At 36.6% G+C, this 20,263-nt stretch overlaps 1 protein-coding gene across 2 annotated transcripts in view; it reads right to left on the bottom strand.

Annotated features, from left to right (window-relative positions):
* Nop60B (dyskerin pseudouridine synthase 1 Nop60B) overlaps positions 1-20,263 on the bottom strand; it is a 71,349-nt gene that overhangs the window by 37,849 nt on the left and 13,237 nt on the right. For both annotated transcript variants that reach the window (XM_083122631.1, XM_083122632.1), the window contains exon 3: positions 13,964-14,180. In XM_083122631.1, coding sequence (XP_082978757.1) covers positions 13,964-14,180 — 217 coding nt within the window. The remainder of the gene's footprint in view (positions 1-13,963; positions 14,181-20,263) is intronic.

The raw sequence follows: 20,263 nt of genomic DNA, 5'->3' as shown, positions 1-20,263 counted from the left end.
CGAATGTAGGTGACAAAGGTACTCTCGTAAATCCTACAATATGCACAGCAAGGGTGGTGGATGGGAGTTTCTACTAGACTGTCGGTCTAGGGAGGTATATTAGACCGCAGTACTTTTCTTCTTCTTAATTTAAAATATATTTTAATACATAATTCATTTTCACATACATCCATACTACAAAGATAATTTGATGAGTTTATTCTAAACTGATGTTCTAGATGACCACAGAACAGTCATTCTTCAATTTAGTTTATTTTAGAATATTTGACAATATTTTGTGCGTATGGACCTACACCATATACACGATGATTAGGGTAAAGAAAAGTTTTTTCTTCTTCCTAAGGTCCAGAAAATTAATGTTGATCTTTCTGTAGAAATTAATTTTCATGCAAAATAATTATTTTCTTCTTTGTTTACAATTTTCCTTTCTCAATTCATAAACAAGCACTTGAAGAAATTTAATTCATGTTTACTGGAAGTGACTTATAGCTCTGACATGTTGAATGTTAGTAGACTATGCACCTAATATGACTTTAATACAATAACTGAACATAACATGTTATACCAAGTATAACCAGAATGTTACTTGTTCGTAAAGTGTACTGGCTGAATAGTAGTCCCAAAGCACATATTTGCTGGTGCTGAATACTGGTAACAAGTGTGTAAGGATACATAATATATTTTTTAAGCATGCATTGCACGTTAAACTAAAATCCCTATGGGTACATTGTATTTTTAAGTATGCATTGCATGGTAAACTAAAATCCCAATGGGTACATTGTAAATCCAGTCTGCACTGCAGTTAAAAAAGAAATCCCAACGCACATATCTGCAGGTGCAAGTACATGACACAAAATATGTGTGGGTACAGTTGACAATGGTAACAATAAAATTATTATTATTGCTTGTGTAGCATTTTAGTGTACTGTGATTCCATGATGAGAATCATACACTCCAATATATATGTAGTTGACAAAAAGCACAGAGATCCAAGTGATGATCCAAGCTTGTCACTCGTATAGTTTTTTTTTCCTAGGACATGCCAAAGTTGCATGAAGACTTTTAAGATGTGTTCACCAAGGGCAGAGATAGTTCCTGCCGTGACACTATAAAGTCAAGGAACCTTTATATATAAGTATTATGTGTTAAATTTATGATGCACAAGTCAAAAAATGGTATAATTTCAATTTTAGGTCATAATGATAAACGTAAGTTGATAGTAAGGAATATTTTATTCTGCTATTCACCTATGACAATAATTGTTATGAATTCAATGCTCAAGAGTTAGCAAGAATTACATATTGATTAAACTAACATGTTACTGGATTAAAGAAACATTACCCAGTTAAACGAGGTAAAATACAAATTTAAGTTAACATACTGTTAAAGCACCTCCGTGATGGTTAATCGCATGTTAACTTACATCAATTGTTTTTAGGTACATTTTTTAACAAGCAGGTACCAAGAAATAAATTTTTGAGATAAGCTATGTCTTTGCGGAACTAACACAACAATTAATTTAATTAATTTAGTTTAATTAACATGAAAGTCAATGACTTTATTTCCGAGATTATGCCAATGTTGATTAGTTTTCTTACAAACTGACATTATTCTTGAATTTTGAATATAGTTTTAATGATATGACAAGCTATAAGAAAAATCTAATATGACTGGTCAGGTTGAGATGTGACATATTATCATTATTGATATGTAAATATGTATGTGTATGTATGTTAAACATGGCACATTATCATGTATTATGTAAAGACAGCATACTGATTGGTGTAGTGATTATTGCCGTTTCATTTAACTTACTCGTTTATGGCAATTTAATTTCACGTTTAATAATCATAGGACATTCCTAAGAATGATATTAAATTATATGATTATAAATGACTTTGAACTTAAATTCAAACAACACACTTTTCAAAATCTCATATGTTTTACAAACATACTCTTGTGTGTTAAAACAAATTATTTAATAAGACACTCAATGGATAATATATCCTGAGTGGATTGACTGATGCAATATTGCAGATGTTTGTAATTTTTAACAGGTTCCATGTTAAGTGTAAATACACACATTACTGGATTGATAAGTAACATAATTTATTGTTGGTTACGATAGTAACATTTTTATATTTATGGTTATGTAATAACTTTATTATACATAAACAAGTTGCCTTGTATGAGTGCATAAACTTTATTCATATTTTTAGCTTAAAAAGTGTTGTTTTTTATTATATGATCTTATTTGTTCTTTAGATAACATGTTGAAATTTTTAACTTATGGTATTAATATAATTTATGATTCATGAATAAGATGGTATTATAGCCATAATTAGATTTCATCAGTTGATACAAATAGTGTTACACATTAGAACTCTAATGTTGTTTACATACATATGGAACTTTATAGGTGTTCACACATATTTTTCAAAATAATTTTTTGGCACTCAATATAATTGTGTTGCCTGTAATATATTAAAAATATTATTATTTATTTGATTTGGTATTCATTGTATGTACTTGTATGATATTTTGTTCACTATCATCCATGTGTATTGGAAACCAAAATGGCAGTTGCATATTTATATTATCTTGATTATTGTAATTTAATACATGACTGAATGTTATTATTTTGGATAATGATATGTAAGTCAGATTAATGTTTATTTTAACATGTGCAACAGCACACTACAAATGATAATGGTCAAACAATTTTTTATTCAAGACACACACATTATATATAAAGTGTTATCTCTTTATGATGTGATCATAAAATTGTTCACGAATTATTATTTTATTTCGTCGAGCTTAAATTCATTGCTAATACATGTTTAGTATACACAACATTTTCTTTAAATGTATAAGTAAATTTGTTAGTCTTAAACTTAATTTTTGCGTGGGTTCGCCCTGTTGCGCGCCAAATATAACGAGTCCATTCAGATGCACTGTTATATGGTCATTAAATATGCTAAGATTGGAAATTTAAATCTTCATTTTTCAGTGGGGACTTTTATTTCATAGCATTCCCCATAATAAATTACCACAGATTACGAAATGTCATCATTTTCGGAGATATATTTTAAAAGTTATTCAAAATTAAAATATGGTCACGTATTTTATTTATTTTCATGCTCCATTGTAAGCATTGCAAAGAACGGAAAATTTTGTGGCAGTAATTCTTGTATTTGTTAATATTTCTTTGCTAATTAGTACTCACATTTGTTTCACAAGGTTTTCCATACATTTGCAATAAAAAAGGGCACAATTTTTAGTTAATTTAACATTTTGATGAAATTTGTCAAAGAAAAATGCTTAATAGTGATTGATCTTAGTTCATGGCTATTTTGCAGTGTTGCTAAATCACTTTGTGGTAAGATCGAAAATATCACAATAATATAAGGACAATAAACATGCAAAATATATTCAATTGAGATAGTAAATAATACAAAAATGTCTTAAAATTGTATGAAACATAATTTTATTACATATTTGAACTTGTAAAATAAGTTTACAGCAGTTTCTATCAGAAGGCACATTCGTGATGTACAAAAAAGTAGTGATTCAATAGTCTGTGTATCCTTATCACAACTTGACAGTGAAGGATACCTGGTTCATGGCTTCGGAATAAAAAATGGCTTCCAAAAAGACGACAAGTTAAGCGTCGGGGCCAAAAAATGAATATTTGTCTGTAACAAATCCAAATTAAAGTTCATAATGGACAAAAAACGGAATACTAGTTGTTGAAATAACAGTGACATCACTTTATACCGAAGGATCTTCATAGCAGAAGTGGTGAAGTGATCTTTAGACTTAGAAATCTTAGAAACCAGATATATATTTTTAAAAGCCAGCCCCAGGTAAGGGAGGCTGGACTTTTCTGCCAACATACAATATATTTTACAAAGTTGATAAGAAGATAGAACTTTTAAAATATACAAATATGGCCACCTAAGCTTGCCATCAGTATTGTCAACGCTTGGTACATTTGTAACTTACTTGTAAGAGCATTGTATAAAAGAAAAGGCAATGTAAATGTACTCGTAGGCATGGCCATGCATTCCAAATATAAGTTTCTTAAATTGTGAAGAATATATAATTGTTCGAAAGTTTGATTTCTGGCTTATTTGTGAAAGCATAATTTTAGAAGTATTGTTAGTTTATATTGACTGAATATTATTTTTTAAGAAATTGCAAATTGAATAGATTTGTAACATGTTTGAAGATTAAGTTTCTGTTCACAGCACGCCTTGACATTGGGAGTCACAACTCGCTACTTATTGCGCGAAATCTTTATCAATACTGAGGCGAGGAACATTCATTTCGGTGGTTGTAACCTCATACAAGATTTAGGAGACTCATTTTGGGCTCCTGAAGTTTCTTGAATAGTTCATTTAAACCTCATAATGAAGTGAAGCAGGGACAATTATAATAACCTACAGATTCTTTGGTGTAACTGCAACACTTAAAAGGCGTCCAACACTTCAAGAAATTCTTCTTCTTTTTGCATCCTCTGGGGTAGAAAGAAGTTTACATAAAATGCCACAAGACATTTTAAAGTGCGATAATGCTACATGAGAATAATTTGGGATTATTTAATGTTATTAATATAATGTGAAGTGACGCGTTTTATGGCTCAGTAACTAGACGTTGTTATTTTAAACTGAGATTATACAAGTATCGGTTGGAATCGGACAGGGTATCAGTATTTGCAAATGGTGGTACTGACTCAGCTCTAAATTTTAACTTACTAAAAAATGTATAAATAGTAAGATCCTAAGCATGCAACCATGTACTCTTCACAACATCTTATTTGTCCACACTCAAAAAAAATCAAAGTCCTGAATTCATAAATTTGGCAACATAGCACTTCAGAGCCAACAAATAGTATCCAACTAAGGAACAGTTTTTCTATCTAAATGAAAACGCTCTTGTGGACTTTACTCATTCTTTCACATTCCTTGAAGTTAGAAACCCTAAACCAGTAATACAATTCACAAACAAAAATCGTAAATTGGAAATACGAAAAACGAAGTTTATTACGATTCTTCGTTCTGGAATAAATATAGGGGAATTTTTGTGGAGTTTGAAACACTGAACTGGTTCTCCACCACCTGGAGATAATTGACATCACATTTGAATGTAATGAAGCAAATCTCTCTCGATTTTATGTGAAATTACAGTAAAGATACCTTGCACAATACCGGACGATTCTGCAAAGTGTGTGTTTCCTTGATCTGTGGCGAAGAATGGTTTGGAACTCCGGCATAATGTTCTTTCCACAGACATCAACTTGTTTTACAGAATCTTACTTTATTAATCTCCTGTAGTAGTTGGTTAGATGGTTGTCTTGTTATACTTTTTCGTGAAGAACGAAACATCGTAGGTTCAAATCCCACCCTCTCCTGATTTTTTTATTGTTATTTACAGTACGAAGTGTTGTAATAATGTTATATAAGATTATATAAAACTGCTAATTTTCATGATTTTTCAGTGATTGGCAAGATTTTAGGCACGACCTCTCTTTTCATTCAGCTCACAAAGTAATGGTAACACACATTAAGAATTTATGTGTCATAAATATATGTTCTTAAACAGGATGTTGTAATCAAGGTGTCTCAGGTTTGATATCACATGGAGGCTCATTGCACAGTGGTTCGGATTTCTGTTTAAACTGTAGGTCCAGTTCCGATTAGCCAATCCGTGCATAAAGTAGACTTAAAACAACAATATAAATACACACACAAATACGATGATTTTTGTTTGTGCTCTTCACTGCGGACCTAAAATATACGTCTGATTTTCCATGATACAACCACAAATTTTATGCTATATTCAAAGTTTGAAACTGCCCACCTCAGACATTACATCGCATGTTTCGGCACATTCCAAGTTACATTTTGCTTACTACGATAAAAATGTCATTTGGAAATGATGGACGCAAATTGCATAAATATCAACAGGAATTTCAAAGAAATGTAGATAAGCATTCTTGTCCAAAGCAGTTTACTTTCCGAAAAAAGTTTTTGCACAGAAGTAGGTTTGAACCCACAATCTTCCATTCCGCAAACTAACACAATCCCCTTATACCACACCACTTACATTATTTTAAGCACTCTGTTCGAGAGATGAAGACTTACACATTTCGGTAGAGGTGCTGTAGTGTGAAGTGGAAAGTTTTAGGTGCGGAATGTTTGCCGAGCCATTAGGATAGCTGGGAAATTCTCGTAGCATTAGAAATTATGACTAGGACTCTGTGAAGTTGAGGACTTAAAAAAGGCCAAAAGATGACCTGTAGAATGACCTAAAATGGTAAGAAATGACCCAAAAATAATTTTCACTCTGAAAGTGAGAGCTTATTTTTTTCATAAATTACAAGAGTAGTTGAAAAATTTGATAAAGCCCCTTGTTTGGTGGTTTAAGCTACTGAAGCAAAGGGGGAAAAGCAATTAAGTGGTAATGTAGTTTTTGTTTATTTTTACTTTAAGGTTACATAAAATACACCACAATGTTTTGTCTGTATAAATCATTCATCTCCTTTCAAAATGGGACTTCTACGATACTGTAGTCTGCATCTGAAAATACAGCTGTTATCAGGGGGCAGATTTATATGCACTAAAAAAAGCCAAAATATGCAAGCAAATTTGCACTAAAAAAGGCCAAAATATGAACCAAAAATTTTCAAAACGTTCTGTACGCCTTTCCTGGGGAGTAAATGTATCAGTAACTCACCGAACACAATTATAAAAAAAAGGATCACCAAAAAAATACTAATTTACAAATGTTTTTTAGTTTCATGTAACAAAATGATTATATTTCACACATTCCTTTGTCTGGAGGCTTGCTCTAAAAACTGCAATATTGCAATTATAATAATATATGTATCTGGTTGGAAACACTATGATCTTTTCGTTGCATTAATCAATATCTTATTCTTTTAAATTAGCATTTCAATACACTAGATGTTATATATCTCGTGCGATTGTCAGAAAGTAAGTCTTTGTATTTTGAAAATATTCTTTCCATTTCACAAGATGTCACTGGACAGTATTTGCTCGTTTCATTTTTTGTGTTGATATCCTGATGTAAAATAGTTTTTTTCTGTGTTGAGAATTTTCAAATAAATAAAAAATTTCAGTTGTGGAATACCCAGGCAAATCCTGCAACACCAAATTCACCCATCGCAGGAACTCCATACCACGGGTTTCTGGAAGCTATTGCTAATTGCTTCTTCAATTCAACTTTCTCAACTTATCCTGGTACAACTTTCTTTTGAACAATATCAAAAGAGATTGGATGGACAAAGGAAGAAAGAAAATTGTTAGTTCAAAACTATCAACGAAATTTTACCATATTTTTAATCATTTAAGATTCATTACTTACGTGAAATTTAAAAGATTTCGTAATTCCGCGTTGCACAATTTAATGGTTCAATCCTATTAATTTCGAAGATCCACTGTCTTCATTCACAAAAGGGTACGGCGTTTGAAGCGGAGATGGTACCGCGTCAGTACATTGTTTGTTCCCGGGCGGCGGTGGTTGCGATTTTTCCCGTTCGGCAGCACTGGCGCGCGCATCTTGGTTTGCGTCGTCTGCTTCCTGTTGTCCGGTGGCGTTGCAAGTTGGGGGTTGGGGGGCTGGGCTGTGTTGCTCGGTAATGTGCCGTTCCTGTTCCCCGCGTGGCTGGAGGGGGGTCGAGTATGCGTATAGCATCTTTTCTTTTTCAGGTCGGGGATCTTTCTGAGGACAGGGTGCCAAGTTGGGTGTGCTTGTCCATTGTCTAGGTTTAGTGCTGGTTTCTGCTGGATGATAGCATGGGTTTCTTTGATGGTGTTTTCTATGACAGAGCCGGTTGGGTGAAGTATGGATATGGAGGAGATGGTGTGGTTAGTGGAGTGGAGGTGTTGGGAGAGGCCTGATTTAGGTGTGTCGTTTTTGGAATCTTTTACATGTTCGTTAATCCGTTCTTGGACGGTGCAGATGGTTCTGCCAATGTAGGTGTTGTGGCATTGGCATGTGGTCTTGTAGACACCGGGGGATGAAAGTTTGGGTAGGTAGTATCTCTTGAAGTTGGGTAGTGCCCTTCCGATTTGGGATATGGGTTTGTGTGCTACTCGGATGTTGAAGGGTTTGAGGGCCTTGGCAAATTTTCCAGATGTGGTGGGGTGGTATGGAAAGGCGATCCATTTGGGTTTAGGATTTTGGTTCGGGTTATCTCTGTTTCTTGGATGTCTGAACTGGGTTTCTGTTTTTGCGCACCACATGGATAGTTGGTGCTCGGTGTAACCGTTGTTTAGGCCTATTTCCGTTACGCACGCTATTTCATCTTGCAGGTCATCTTCTGTGCAGCTGTGTGTGAAGGCTCTTCTGTAAAAGTTCATCCATACTCCAGCTTTCTGTTTTGGTGGGTGGTTGGATTTTGCATGGATATACTGGGTGCCCGAACCTGGTTTCCTGTATACGGATGTGACGAACTTGTCTTGGAGTCGTCGGATGCTGAGGTCGAGAAAGTTGAGGCGGCCATTTTGTTCCCTTTCAATGGTGAAGTTTATGTTGGGATGTATGTTATTGAGGGCAGTTAGGAGAAGGGTTAGGTCCTCTTCCTGTTTGTAAATGACTATGGTGTCATCGGCATATCTTTTGTATCTTATGTGAGCAAACTCTCTCACCCAACCAGAGTTTGCTCACATAAGATACAAAAGATATGCCGATGACACCATAGTCATTTACAAACAGGAAGAGGACCTAACCCTTCTCCTAACTGCCCTCAATAACATACATCCCAACATAAACTTCACCGTTGAAAGGGAACAAAATGGCCGCCTCAACTTTCTCGACCTCAGCATCCGACGACTCCAAGACAAGTTCGTCACATCCGTATACAGGAAACCAGGTTCGGGCACCCAGTATATCCATGCAAAATCCAACCACCCACCAAAACAGAAAGCTGGAGTATGGATGAACTTTTACAGAAGAGCCTTCACACACAGCTGCACAGAAGATGACCTGCAAGATGAAATAGCGTGCGTAACGGAAATAGGCCTAAACAACGGTTACACCGAGCACCAACTATCCATGTGGTGCGCAAAAACAGAAACCCAGTTCAGACATCCAAGAAACAGAGATAACCCGAACCAAAATCCTAAACCCAAATGGATCGCCTTTCCATACCACCCCACCACATCTGGAAAATTTGCCAAGGCCCTCAAACCCTTCAACATCCGAGTAGCACACAAACCCATATCCCAAATCGGAAGGGCACTACCCAACTTCAAGAGATACTACCTACCCAAACTTTCATCCCCCGGTGTCTACAAGACCACATGCCAATGCCACAACACCTACATTGGCAGAACCATCTGCACCGTCCAAGAACGGATTAACGAACATGTAAAAGATTCCAAAAACGACACACCTAAATCAGGCCTCTCCCAACACCTCCACTCCACTAACCACACCATCTCCTCCATATCCATACTTCACCCAACCGGCTCTGTCATAGAAAACACCATCAAAGAAACCCATGCTATCATCCAGCAGAAACCAGCACTAAACCTAGACAATGGACAAGCACACCCAACTTGGCACCCTGTCCTCAGAAAGATCCCCGACCTGAAAAAGAAAAGATGCTATACGCATACTCGACCCCCCTCCAGCCACGCGGGGAACAGGAACGGCACATTACCGAGCAACACAGCCCAGCCCCCCAACCCCCAACTTGCAACGCCACCGGACAACAGGAAGCAGACGACGCAAACCAAGATGCGCGCGCCAGTGCTGCCGAACGGGAAAAATCGCAACCACCGCCGCCCGGGAACAAACAATGTACTGACGCGGTACCATCTCCGCTTCAAACGCCGTACCCTTTTGTGAATGAAGACAGTGGATCTTCGAAATTAATAGGATTGAACCATTAAATTGTGCAACGCGGAATTACGAAATCTTTTAAATTTCACGTAAGTAATTTTAAACCGCGTTTACCGCAACCACCATGAATTTAAGATTCAGATTAACTGTATCTTCATTCAAATTAAGAACGCAATCATAAATTGCACATGGTACAACTACAGACATACCACAATGGTCTGGATGGTCTAGTGCGGTGATTCAACCTGCAAACACTTCGAATGTAAATCCATCACCTTAACCATCAATTCAAAGGAAGCACTGCTGGATTGCTACATTTAACGTGCGGTTCTGGTGGCGATAGAGTTCGCACAGAGATAAATGTATTATAGATATTGAACTCAGGCAGCAAACAGTCTTCACTATGAATCTGTGGTTTGCACCTACTATAACATGGGAGTCGAACAAACGCTATTTGTCGGGTGAGATTTAATGGAAAATAATGCACAATGATAGTCCAAGGAATAAGACATCAATTGTGCTGCAGGTTATACAGATACAATTGTGACAATTTTCCTTATCAAAAATAGGGACCGTGTTGTACACCCACAAAAAACGGCTCTATATCAATAAGTACAGAAATCCCACGGACTGCCATCTTTCTCCTTCCAATTACTTTAATAGTAGAATTAGCACTTCAAATCACTACTACTTTCGTGAAGAAAATCTCCCAAAAATCATGTGCATTCTCACCAGTATGCTTCTTGAATATTTAGCTGCAATCCATGGACAGACATAATCGCAAAAAGTTATTGTAGTTTTATGATGTCTAATTGAAGAATAAAATATGCTCATAGTGCATATCTTCATCATCTGACCATCATTGCCTTATTTTCTAACGTCATCTTATTTTATACTCTCAAATAACAGAATGATACTTCACTAGCATTTTCCGCAAAAATTAACATAAATGTAAGAATTACAGTATCCAGTCCTACACAGGCAACAAATGTTATCTGTTACCAAAAATGGAAGCTTTGTTTGAGCATGGTAAATTTGCATTTCACAAGATTTCCATTTAAGGTGCCAAAAACTACTCTAAATACCTGAATGTTTAGAGCATACTTGAAAATAAACACCGGTAACTATTCAGTGGTAAAGGCATTGTTGCCTTCTACCTACTCATGGAGCAATGCTGTTACTTCTTATCTCCTTCGGCAGTTATTGTCACTTCCGCAGCACACACACCCACAGATTTATCAAAATGTCACATTAACAGATAATCCTCAAATAATGCGACCCCAATGTTGTCGCTGGGATTTGGAAATGTGACACATCTCTGAAAGGTCATTGGTTGATGAAAGGCTGGGTTTTCTCTATCTTCTCAACCAGACCACCTGAGATGAGTTTTGGAATGTCCTTGACCCAACTATTATGTTTCCAGCTTTAAAACGAAGTAGGTGTGCCCAATAAGTTACCGAAATATGTATTAATGCACGCGGTGCCCACTTTCTATTCGCCAGCACTTGCCCCTCCCTCCCAGCACACGTGTTAGCTTCAGTGTCAGTGGACTTTAGTGCCCATGACCAGACGAAGTAGGCTACTTCTTTTAATGCTGACACAATGAACGGGTAAAATGAAGCAGACAAACTTGAAACAGACAATTACATGAAAATTACTCAAAATATATGCAAATTATATGCACGTTAAGCTAAAATATGCACTAAAATCCCAAATATACATTTATATGCACTATAAAACTTTACCAGAGTGCTCACATCAAGTGAAATGAATAAATCCGTTGCGAGCATATGAATTTTCCTTAAGGAAAAATAAAATATGCAAATATGCAAAAATCCGCCCCCTCGTTATCAGAGTATAATTTCATTTAATATTGTGATTAATTTTGCTTTAAAACCCCAGATTATAGATAATAGTGTCCAGCAAAAGAACCTCAAGTAGGCTTCACACAAAGTATTTTAATCCAATGCCAAACATTTCAGTTAAGAATAATATTGTGCTTTTCCATTCACTGTATTTTCGATTCATGGCAAATTTGCTAAAAGGACCATGTCAGGAAATTTAAATATGTAAGTTTTGATAGTAAATGTTTAAAAAATTTACGAAACAACAGGGGAGGAGAATAATAAAGAAAAATGCAACAAAAACTGTTAAAAATACTGAGAATTAAATAAAAGTCAAAAAAGGCCGAAAGATGAAAAAATAATTCAAAATAAAAAGTGTTTTCTGTTTCTAACAGAAAACAGATATGATATCAAGTTTATCATTGTTTTAAAGGCTCAGAAAAAAATTCATCTTTCATCAACTTCTGGACCTTAATTAATAATTATGACTATTGAAAAATTGGAAGGAAGGAGGCAGCTTACGTAAATTTTACTTGCTATGGGATAATATCATATCGACCCACATATCCACTTTATAATATAGAAAAAATCAGGTTCATATGTTGAAAATGCCGCAGTTTTCCATCATGAAAATAGATTTTTCGTAGTTTGAAATTCGTTAGGATGCACCTGTAAGGATTTCCATTGTTTTAATTTCATACATAAAATATCCCTTTCTCTCTCTTTCATCCTACAAAAAAGGCTGAAGTTTCTTGGCAACCAGGGTCTAGTTCAACTGACTCCGTTTCGCTTTCCTGTTCCTACTTTCAACAAACAAGAAACAACTTTGTAAGTAAACAATTGCATGTTCAAAACACGGCACTTACACACAATTTACAAAATGTGACAAAACAACAAAAGAATGTTCATCATTCTTCCCTTTCAGCATTTCTCAATTTTTGCTTAAAAATTGCCATGAGGAAATTATACATATGCCATTATGTGTGAATTGGCTTCTTGAAACAGGTAGTTAATTTTAACGTGAGCTACCTGGGGAAGAGGTAGCATGCTTGATCCTCACGAGGAAGATCGTAGGTTCGATTTTCCATGAACGCAGAAGTATTTTCAGGAGTGTATCGTTGGGCGTGAGGTATATCCACCATGCTAAGAAGTTAACATTGGACATTGGTCTCTGTCTTTCACGAGGTGAAAGGAAATAGTAAGAGGAAGCTATTTCGTATTTCGATAGTACGAGGAAATCTCATGTCACGTAGAAAGCGCAGAATCCAGTTAAGTAGAGCTAAGTCTGTGGTGGTGGTTCCGAATATTGCGAAGTTAGAGGAAAATTTGTTCCATCTGATACTCGTGCTTTCTGTTGAAATAAGACAAATATTTTGGATAGAAAGCAGTGGCGAATTTACAACTAAATACCATCTATTCTTGAACTCAAATTCTTCAACTGCATTTTCAGCATATGAGCCACATCATAATACATTATTAAGGAAAGGGGGGCTGCAGATGAAGATTTGGTTTGTCTTCCTAACTTGCCTTAGGAATCACGTAGGTCAGCATAGAAACCCTTCATCAATTTCAAAATCTGTTCATTCAATTTCAGCTATTTTTCAACCTTTGAGTTTAATCACAATGATGAGGAAGGATAATGAAAATACTGAAAGGACAATGGGACCATGTTCGAACCTGGAACCTCCAGCTTTGTAGCACAGTATGCTGACCACTCATATTATTGCACTCCAAAAATTAATATTCTTTGGTCTTATCACATCTGCGAAAACTATAGGTCCCTAACTATTAGACATGCTGGCCCCTCCCCCAAAAAGAAAAAAAACTGATTTGATATTTGTCTGGCAGTTGACTTGGAGTTTCCGTGCATGGAAAAACATATGGGGAAGTCATTATATCTAATAACCCCACGCCATAAATTTGACCCTGAATGCCAAATACCCTGGTTTGATTTGTATTTGAGCCACAATATTCACATTTCAGAGAATTAAAAATTCTCTGCAGCAGAACTACAAACCAAACTTAATATTTTTCTTCGCAAATGTCTTTTGCAAAAGTGAAAGTTAGTTTTAAATCCATTTTATCATGAGATAGAGGAAGAGGAAGAGGTTCTGGACCTAGAGTTTAAAATCTGAATCCGAGACACTGTACGATGTGCCTCCACAGGTATCAATTTTCAACAGCAGTTTTTGTTAGCCATCTCTAACATGCCTTCCAGTGTGTTAAGTTCAAAGCAGTACCCTTACCTGTAACTTTTGGATCCAATGTGCCCGAATGGCCAGTCTTTTCCACTCTCAGAATCCTCTTGACCCATGCTACAACTTCATGTGAACTTGGATTTGATGGTTTATCAAGATTGATAAACCCTGCCCTGATGTAATCTGATATTTCACGTTTCAAAGGAGATGCACCATATGGCAAAGGTGTGTAGTGGTGCGTTCTAGCATTCAGGCGGTCAAAGTTCTGGTAAAGAAAAAGGTTACCATATAAACAACGCTAATATCTTGAACATTACTTGTACCGAATTCATTTTGTTATGTGTAACATTCAATTCAATGGTCTTTATTCTTGGGCGAGATTCAGAAAATGCTGATCTACCACCTAACCCGACAAAGAAAGATGTAGCAGAGAACCTAGGTACATTATTATACATGAAGATTATAAGACACTACATAAGTAAAATAACATAAAAGAAACTATAAAAAAAGAACTACTTCTACACAAAGAAAATCACAAAAAGAAAACAGATAAAATATATACATACAATGCGTGCATGTTAATAAATGAAAAGATAATAATATACATGTTTTATTACTTAGTTTCGGTCCAGTTTTTTTTCTTCTCAATAATTCACAGGAAACAGTTTTTAATCATATGTGGTCTTACTTTGCTTCTGATCATCAATCAGTGAATCATATACTGCCCTACGAAAGTGTTTGTAGTTCAATTGTTTTATCTTCAATCTGCATCATTATTTTCAATAAAATATGGGTCTTTACATATGAAAGCACTGCTAATACTACATTCTTTTTCATTGATGGCCGCAGGATCATGCTGATTATGAATTCTTGCATAAAAATTATATTTTCTTCTTGTAACTTTCATTATTGAGGGGTAAAATGTATGAATTTCACCACCCTTAAAGAATCATGTCATTACAAAAGAAAAAAAAATATTATCTTGCTATGAATATTTGTAAATTGCAGAAAGTTTGAAAAGCAGACATGTGGAAAGTTCCCACTCAGAGTGGCTCAGATGCTCTCACCACTAAAGGTTGAAGAGCCAATGACTGTCAAGCAGCTTACAGCATCAAGTCCTGTCACCACTGTTTTACTGTTTGGCCTTCAAGACTAGTCCACCACACTTGCTTTAAAGTAGCTCCAAAACAGTGCTGAGTGCTGAGCAAACACTAATTTTGGAGCTCCCACAGAGGATCTACCTGCTGCTCATAACCATTCATGATGGAATTCAGATTAAACATGAAAGGAAACGAATGAGACATACAGAGTTTCAATTATATTTTGGCTATTTTACGTTGATTTTTCTACCTCATGGGTTATGAGTGAAGATGAGGATGTATGATAAAATTGATTGAACAATGCATGAGACAGGTTAGAACCTGGGACCTCTAACTTCATAGTGTGTAACGTTGATCAATACATCCCAGAGGATACATTCATTAGGTTAAAACATGAACGAGTACCCTGCATGACCAATTGCTCTCTCTCTCTCTCTCTCATCCTACCCTCAGATCTCATAATCTATGCACACAGGGCCACATCTGCCTTTCAAGACCGCCGTTAGGGATTTCCAGAATCAATGCTGAGATTCCCTTGGCTTTAACTTTGGACCTTTGAGGATGTAATTCACCTGACCCAAAAGTCAAAAGCTATTCCAGAATAAATCAAGGCTCTGAATTCCAGTCCTCCCTTTCCGGCAGTCCTTCCAGACAGTCCCCCTTGCAAAGGCAGTTTCTCGTCATCGGGTACATCATAAGATTTCTCAAACCATTTCAAAATCCAATTGAACGAATTGAAAATTGTAAGTGCATCAGCAGTTAGGCTATTTCAAACCCATCACATTAAACATGTCCCAGCCCCTTACCATGACTAAAATAAAAACGTGTCTGTTGACTACCTGGGTTAGGCTGTAAAGGGGCACTCAGCACATGTAAGGACAAAACACAGGACAACACTCCTGCAGAGGAGTATACTGGCCACAGGTCCAGATGCCTGAGCCTCGTTAGCCTGCAAAACAGTTAGCAGAGTGTACAGATTGACATGTGGGTGCCTTACCAGAAGGTCACCTATTACACACCCCACAATCCAAGAAGAATTATCACAAATGAATTGAAAACTGTAATAGTATGCAAATATTATCAGGATATTTGTCACAAAACCTTACAGTGGAGGCCTGTAGGAAATCACAGTAGAAGATGCAAGGAACAATGCAGAGATGGAATCAGGGAAAAATTGTATTTGGAAGAGTCCAACACAAGGCTAGTTTTCTTTCAACAAAAAAGTCCTGAGTAGTTAGCTATTCTGGCTATTTATAATCTAAAATTAAATCAAAACTCAACAAAATAACTGAGGCTGAACCAAGATTTGAACCTCTTTTTTTGGCATTCCATGCCAATGTCCTGCTACCAAGGCAACCTCTGGCCTCACTACAATTTCAATAACCTGAGTCTGAATTTTTTTGAATGTCCATTCTAGGTATATTACACCATGGCACATTTCTGATCATGATATTTAATAACAAGTGGGCTAAGAGAGTGTCCTTGCAAGGCCTGTAAAATACCGTGTATCAATAGACAATTACTACTTTTGTAACGGTTCCATTTAGAATTGTATTTTTGATTCAACATAGACCACCTCTCCTACTCCATTTCAAGGGGCAAGGCCTGCCAATCACCTTAGAGCATTGTGTCCCATCACCACCGTTTGGCTTTCATGACTTGTCTACAACATTTACTTAAAAGTAGCTCCAAACGGGTGTTGAATCAAAACAAATTTTGGAGCTGCTCAGATGTTTTTCCACCTCATGAGTTATTCATGAAGATGAGGATGAAACAATGCATGATGCAGGTTTGAACCTGGACCTCTAACTTCATAGTGTGTAACGTTGATCAATACATCCCAGAGGACACATTCATTAGGTTAGAACATGAACGAGTACCCTACATGACCAATTGCTCTCTCTCTCTCTCTCTCTCATCCTACCCTCAGATCTCATAATCTATGCACACAGGGCCACATCTGCCTTTCAAGACCGCCGTTGGGGATTTCTAGAATCAATGCTGAGATTCCCTTGGCTTTAACTTTGGACCTTTGAGGATGTAATTCACCTGACCCAAAAGTCAAAAGCTATTCCAGAATAAATCAAGGCTCTGAATTCCAGTTCTCCCTTTCCAGCAGTCCTTCCAGACACTCCCCCTTGCAAAGGAAGTTTCTCGTCATCGGGTAGATCATAACTCATAAGATTCCTCAAACCATTTCAAAACCCAACGAGAATTATTACAATTCAAAACTGTTTAAAATGGTATGCAAATATATTCAACTAAATTTAAACAGCTGCAAGGAGTAGTAATCATAATTACATCAATGATACTTTGAAGGGGCAGCCACATGGTATGCAAGGGAAAGAAAATATTCAGGATATTTGTTAGAAAAACCTTATAGTAGAGGCCTGTAAGAGACCACACAGTAGAAGATGCAAGGAACAATGCAGAGATGGAATCAGAGAAAAATAGCAATATTGGAAAGAGAGACCAACAGAAGGCTCATGTTCTTACAAAAATAAACTCCTGGATTCAGAGTAGTTAGCTATTGCGGCTATTTATAATCTAAAATGAAATCAAAACTCAAAAGACTGAAAACTGGGACAACCACGATTTGAACCTGTTTTTTTGGCATTCCATGCCAATGTTCTATTGTCCTGCTACCAAGGCAACCTCTGACCTCATTACAATTTAAATAACCTGAATCTGTGAAATTTTTAATGACCATGGCTTATTCAGGCCCATTTGTGACCATGATATTTCATATTCTCTCCTGATTTGTAACAAGCGGGCTGAGAGTGTGTTCAAGTACTATTCATTGCAAGGCTTGCAGAACACTGTATCAATGGACAATAATTATTTTTGTAGCAGTTCCTTGTAGAACTTTATCTTTGATTCAAAACAGACCACCTCTTCTACTCCATTTAAAGGACCAAGGCCTGCCAAGCAGCTTAGAGCATTGTGTCCCGTCACCACTGTTTGGCTTTCATGACTATAGCCACACTTGCCTTAAAGAAGCTCCAAACTGGTGCTGAATCAAAACAAATTTGAGCTTCCACAGAGGATCTAGCCTGAGGCTGCTCAGATGATGTTTTTCTACCTCATGGCTTATTAGTGAAGATGAGGATGAATGATAAAAATTGATGGGACAATGCATGATGCTGGTTTGAACCTGGGACCTCTAGTTTCAGAGTGTGTAATGCTGATCACTACACCACAGAGACTGGCATAGACACACAACCACTCATTACGTTAAAACATTGAACAAGTAACCTACAATGACTGTTTCTTTCTCAAATCCTACCCTCAGCTCTCATAATCTATGCACACAGGGCCACATCTGCCCTTGAAGACCACCGTTGAGGATTTCCAGAATCAGTGCAGAGATTCCAATGGCATTAACTTTGGACGTTTGAGGATGTAATTCACCTGACTCAAAAGTCAAGCTATTCCAGCAAAAATGAAGGCTCTAATTTCCAGTCCTCCCTTTCCGGCAGTCCCTCCAGACAGTCCCCCTTGCAAATGCAGTTTCTCGTCATTGGGTAGATTACAAATGAAAAAGTAAAAGATGAATGGAGCAGTGTCGAGTTGTATTTCAGGAAAAGTAACAATAACTGTATATATAGCAATAAACATCGGAGTCTAGAATCACCAGAATAGTTGGCAACTGTATCTATTTATAATCTACAATTGAATCATAACCCTGCAAGTCACAATTTATTGACAAGTCATGAAAACTAAAGCTAAAAACCAATATTCAAAGCTGCAACTTTGGCATAGCATATCAATGTGTTATCACTGTGCTAGAAAGAAAATTCCTGGACAATTCACAATATGAATAACTTATACCTCTGTGTAAGTTTTCCTTTTATGTTTTTTCCAGGTACATCACAATTACACAATATCTACCATGACTCACTCAAGTCATCTCTACTTTGGCCATTAAATTTCATACCCTTTCCTGTTGCATAAAACAATATAATCCCTGAGTATGTTTTCACAACATTAACAGAAATATATCTCCCACATAAATTAACACCATGTCCAAGCACTCTTCATTTTAAATCCTCCAACCCACTTTATGTTTTCATACGCAATCATTCCTGTTGCAAATGTCCACTTAGAATTTGTATTTCGTTAATCATAGAACAACTCTACTCCATGGCACCCAAATTCTTTAAAGGATCAAGACCTGCCAAGTAGAATAGGGGATTGAATACTATCACCACTGCTCTTTGGTTTTCGAAACTGCAGTCCACTACTATAGCTTTCAAGTACCTCCACAAATGTTCTCATGATGTTGCGTTAACACTGAAATCTTCAAGCTCCCATTTTGGTTACTTTACACTGTCTATCTTTTTCGTTAAAAGCAAAGACTAGAATAAACACAATGACACATCCACCTTAAACCAGGGTTCAAACCTGGGGCCTCTTGACTTTGTAGTGTATTATGCTGAGCACTTCACAACGGAGGCTGAAACATACTTTATATTCAATGATTGGTTGGATTTGCTATTCCTCTCAAATCCTCATACCCTCAGCTCTCATAATCTATGCACAAAGGGCCACATCTGCCCTTCAAGACCGCCGTAGGGGATTTCCAGAAATCCAACACCAAGACTCATGTGGCAAAGGCACAATTCTGATGTAATTCACATGGCCCAGAAAACAAAAGAAATCCCAGGAAAATCAAGGTGTTAATTCACAGTTCAAATCATTGGTCGCAAGTTGGAAAATATACACAATTCTCATGCTTACCAAGATAAAATTACATTTCCATATTGGACTTGTTTTCTGAATGAATATGGAATATTTTTCTACTTTCCAACGATGTTATTTTAATGCTAAGAACCCTAAACCTGAACAACATAACCTAACAACTAAAGCATTTTTATCTACGTAATATGGTTTCACATGCCATGAATGCAAAGTAGATTGCAGCAGCAGTCCATATCCAAGACAACAGTAAGTGAATGACTGCTTGCAAATACAGAAGGAAAAATTCTTCCCCAGAAAACACAGAGCAATAACTAAGACACTGAAGTATGTATTGACAAACAGAAACAATCAGAACTTAGGGCTCTGTGTATTACAAGGATTGCCAAACCAAGCTCAAGCAACTAGTAGCTCATAGACAGATTTTCCATGGCTCGTGTGAATGGTTGGCTGCACACTACAAGTGCTGGCAACAATACTGATGGAAACTTTCGAATCCACTTCATGCTAGGGATAGCACGGTCCACACTAGACAATGTACAAACACACA

Source organism: Lepisma saccharinum, chromosome 5 (assembly GCF_977018435.1).
Source record: "Lepisma saccharinum chromosome 5, izLepSacc3.1, whole genome shotgun sequence".
In the NCBI taxonomy this organism is placed as follows: Eukaryota; Metazoa; Arthropoda; class Insecta; order Zygentoma; family Lepismatidae; genus Lepisma; species Lepisma saccharinum.
Note: the sequence above shows the minus strand (reverse complement) of the source record. Positions and strands in the feature narration are given on the sequence as shown.